At 46.5% G+C, this 2,123-nt stretch overlaps 1 protein-coding gene across 1 annotated transcript; it reads right to left on the bottom strand.

The window, feature by feature from the left end:
* Positions 1-904: 904 nt before the first annotated feature.
* Positions 905-1,903, bottom strand: LOC102455994 (olfactory receptor 52R1-like). Its single transcript, XM_006111281.4, is given in 1 exon segment — positions 905-1,903. A coding segment is annotated over 1 exon segment (999 nt).
* Between the last annotated feature and the right edge of the window lie 220 nt (positions 1,904-2,123).

Genomic DNA, 2,123 nt, shown 5'->3' with positions numbered 1-2,123 from the left:
CGCTCTGGGGCACGTCAACTTTATACCGTGATTTCGAAATAACAAGTCGTGGGTCCACACAGCAAGCCCGTTATTTCAAAATTATTTTGAAACAAGGGCTTCTTATTTTGAAATAACAAACCCTCACTTCACAAGGAATAATGCTTATTTTAAAATTGCTATTTCGAAATAGCGATAGTGAGGATTCCTCACCGCTGCTAATTCAAAATAGCTGCTTCCCTGGGCCGTAGAAAGCAATTACACCCCAGTGCTTCATGGGGTTCTAAATCAAGGATGCATGTCCACATTAGGGGAGCCTGCCTCGGACTGAATTCAAGGCTTCCCTATGGTGTGGAAATGCAATTTTGAAATAATTATTTCACGAGTTATTGTTCCTTGAAATTTCCTTGTAGTTTAGACACACCCAGAGACACAAAGCAACAGGAGGTCTATAAAATCATGAGTAGTGTGGAGAGGGCCGATAAAGAAAAGTTATTTATTAGTTCCCTAAATAGAAGAACTAGAGGACACCAAATGAAATTAATGGGTAGCAGGTTTAAAACTAATAAAAGAAAGTTCTTCTTCACACAGCATGTAGTCAACCTGTGGAACTCCTTGCCAGAGGAGGCTGTGAAGGCTAGGACTATAATAGAGTTTAAAGAGAAGCTAGATAATTGCATGGAAGTGAGGTCCATAAAAGGCTATTAGCCAGGGGATAAAATGGTGTCCTTGGCCTCTATTTGTCAGAGGCTGGAGAGGGATGGCTGGAGACAAATCGCTTGATCATTGTCTTCGGTCCACCCTCTCTGGGGTACCTGGTGCTGGCCACTATCGGTAGACAGGATACTGGGCTAGATGGACCTTTGGTCTGAGCCAGTACGGTCGTTCTTATGTTCTTATATTCTTATGTTTTTAGGAGAAAACTTTAGGTCCCTTTGTGAGGGAAGAGACGGAGCAGCCTGTCCCGGATCTGTTTGCTCCTCACCCCGTAGATGATGGGGTTCAGCATGGGGGGCACCAGAAGGTACACATTGGCGAGGAGAATGTGGAAATTCAGGGGGATATTGTGCCCAAACCTGTGTGTGAAAAATGAGAAAAGAGCAGGGACATAAAAAGATAAAATGGCACAGAGGTGGGACCCACAGGTCCCAAAAGTCTTGAGCCGGGCGTCCTTGGTGGGAAGGTTGAAGATGGCCCTGAGGATTAAAAAATAGGACACAGTAATAAAGATGATATCCAGTCCCAACACAGAGAAAATTAAAAAGAGCGCGTAGTAACTACTGAGGCGTATGTCAGCACAGGCCATCTTTACCACGCCGATGTGCTCGCAGTAAGAGTGGGGGATGATGTTGGTTCGGCAGTATGGCCACCTCTTCGCCAGAATGGGGTAAGGAAGCACGATCGTGCAACCACGCAGCATCACTGCCAAACCGATTCTGGCCACTACAGAGTTTGCCAGGGCAGTGGAATGTCTCAGGGGGTGGCAGATGGCCACGTAGCGATCCAACGCCATGGCCGAAAAGATCCCTGATTCTATCGCCGAGAAGCTGTGAATGAAGTACATCTGCATGAGGCATCCATTGAAAGGGATCTCCCTGGAATTGAACCAGAAGATTGCCAACATTTTGGGCAGGATGGACGTGGAGAGGACCATGTCGGTGACAGCCAGCATGCAGAGGAAATAGTACATGGGCACATGGAGGCTCAGCTCCCTCTTCACAATGAAGAGGATGGTGATGTTGCCCAAAACGGCTATGGCGTAAATGATGCAGAAGGGGATGGAGATCCATGTATGGGCCGTCTCCAGGCCGGGAATGCCCAGCAGGATGAAGGTGGAGGGGTTGGTGAAGTCGGTTGTGTTGGAATCTGACATGGAGCGGGGGAGAAGATCTCCAACTCTGAGGCAGAACAGTGTCTTCTACATCTACCGTATGTACCCCTGATTTCCTGTGCGTATGCAGAATCTACAGCGATGGCCGCAGTAGAAATGCAGAAATGCCTGAATGGAGAGACAATGTTAATATGAGATTCTACATACACTACTGGACGCTGTTTTAATGAGTAAAACAAACTGGTCTGTCTTGATGCCCTGAAAAATCACATTTTTATTTTTCAGAGAAGTGAAACATGAAGGCAAATCCTTC

Source organism: Pelodiscus sinensis, chromosome 1 (assembly GCF_049634645.1).
Source record: "Pelodiscus sinensis isolate JC-2024 chromosome 1, ASM4963464v1, whole genome shotgun sequence".
NCBI classification, from domain to species: Eukaryota; Metazoa; Chordata; order Testudines; family Trionychidae; genus Pelodiscus; species Pelodiscus sinensis.
This window is presented reverse-complemented; position numbering and strand designations above follow the sequence as displayed.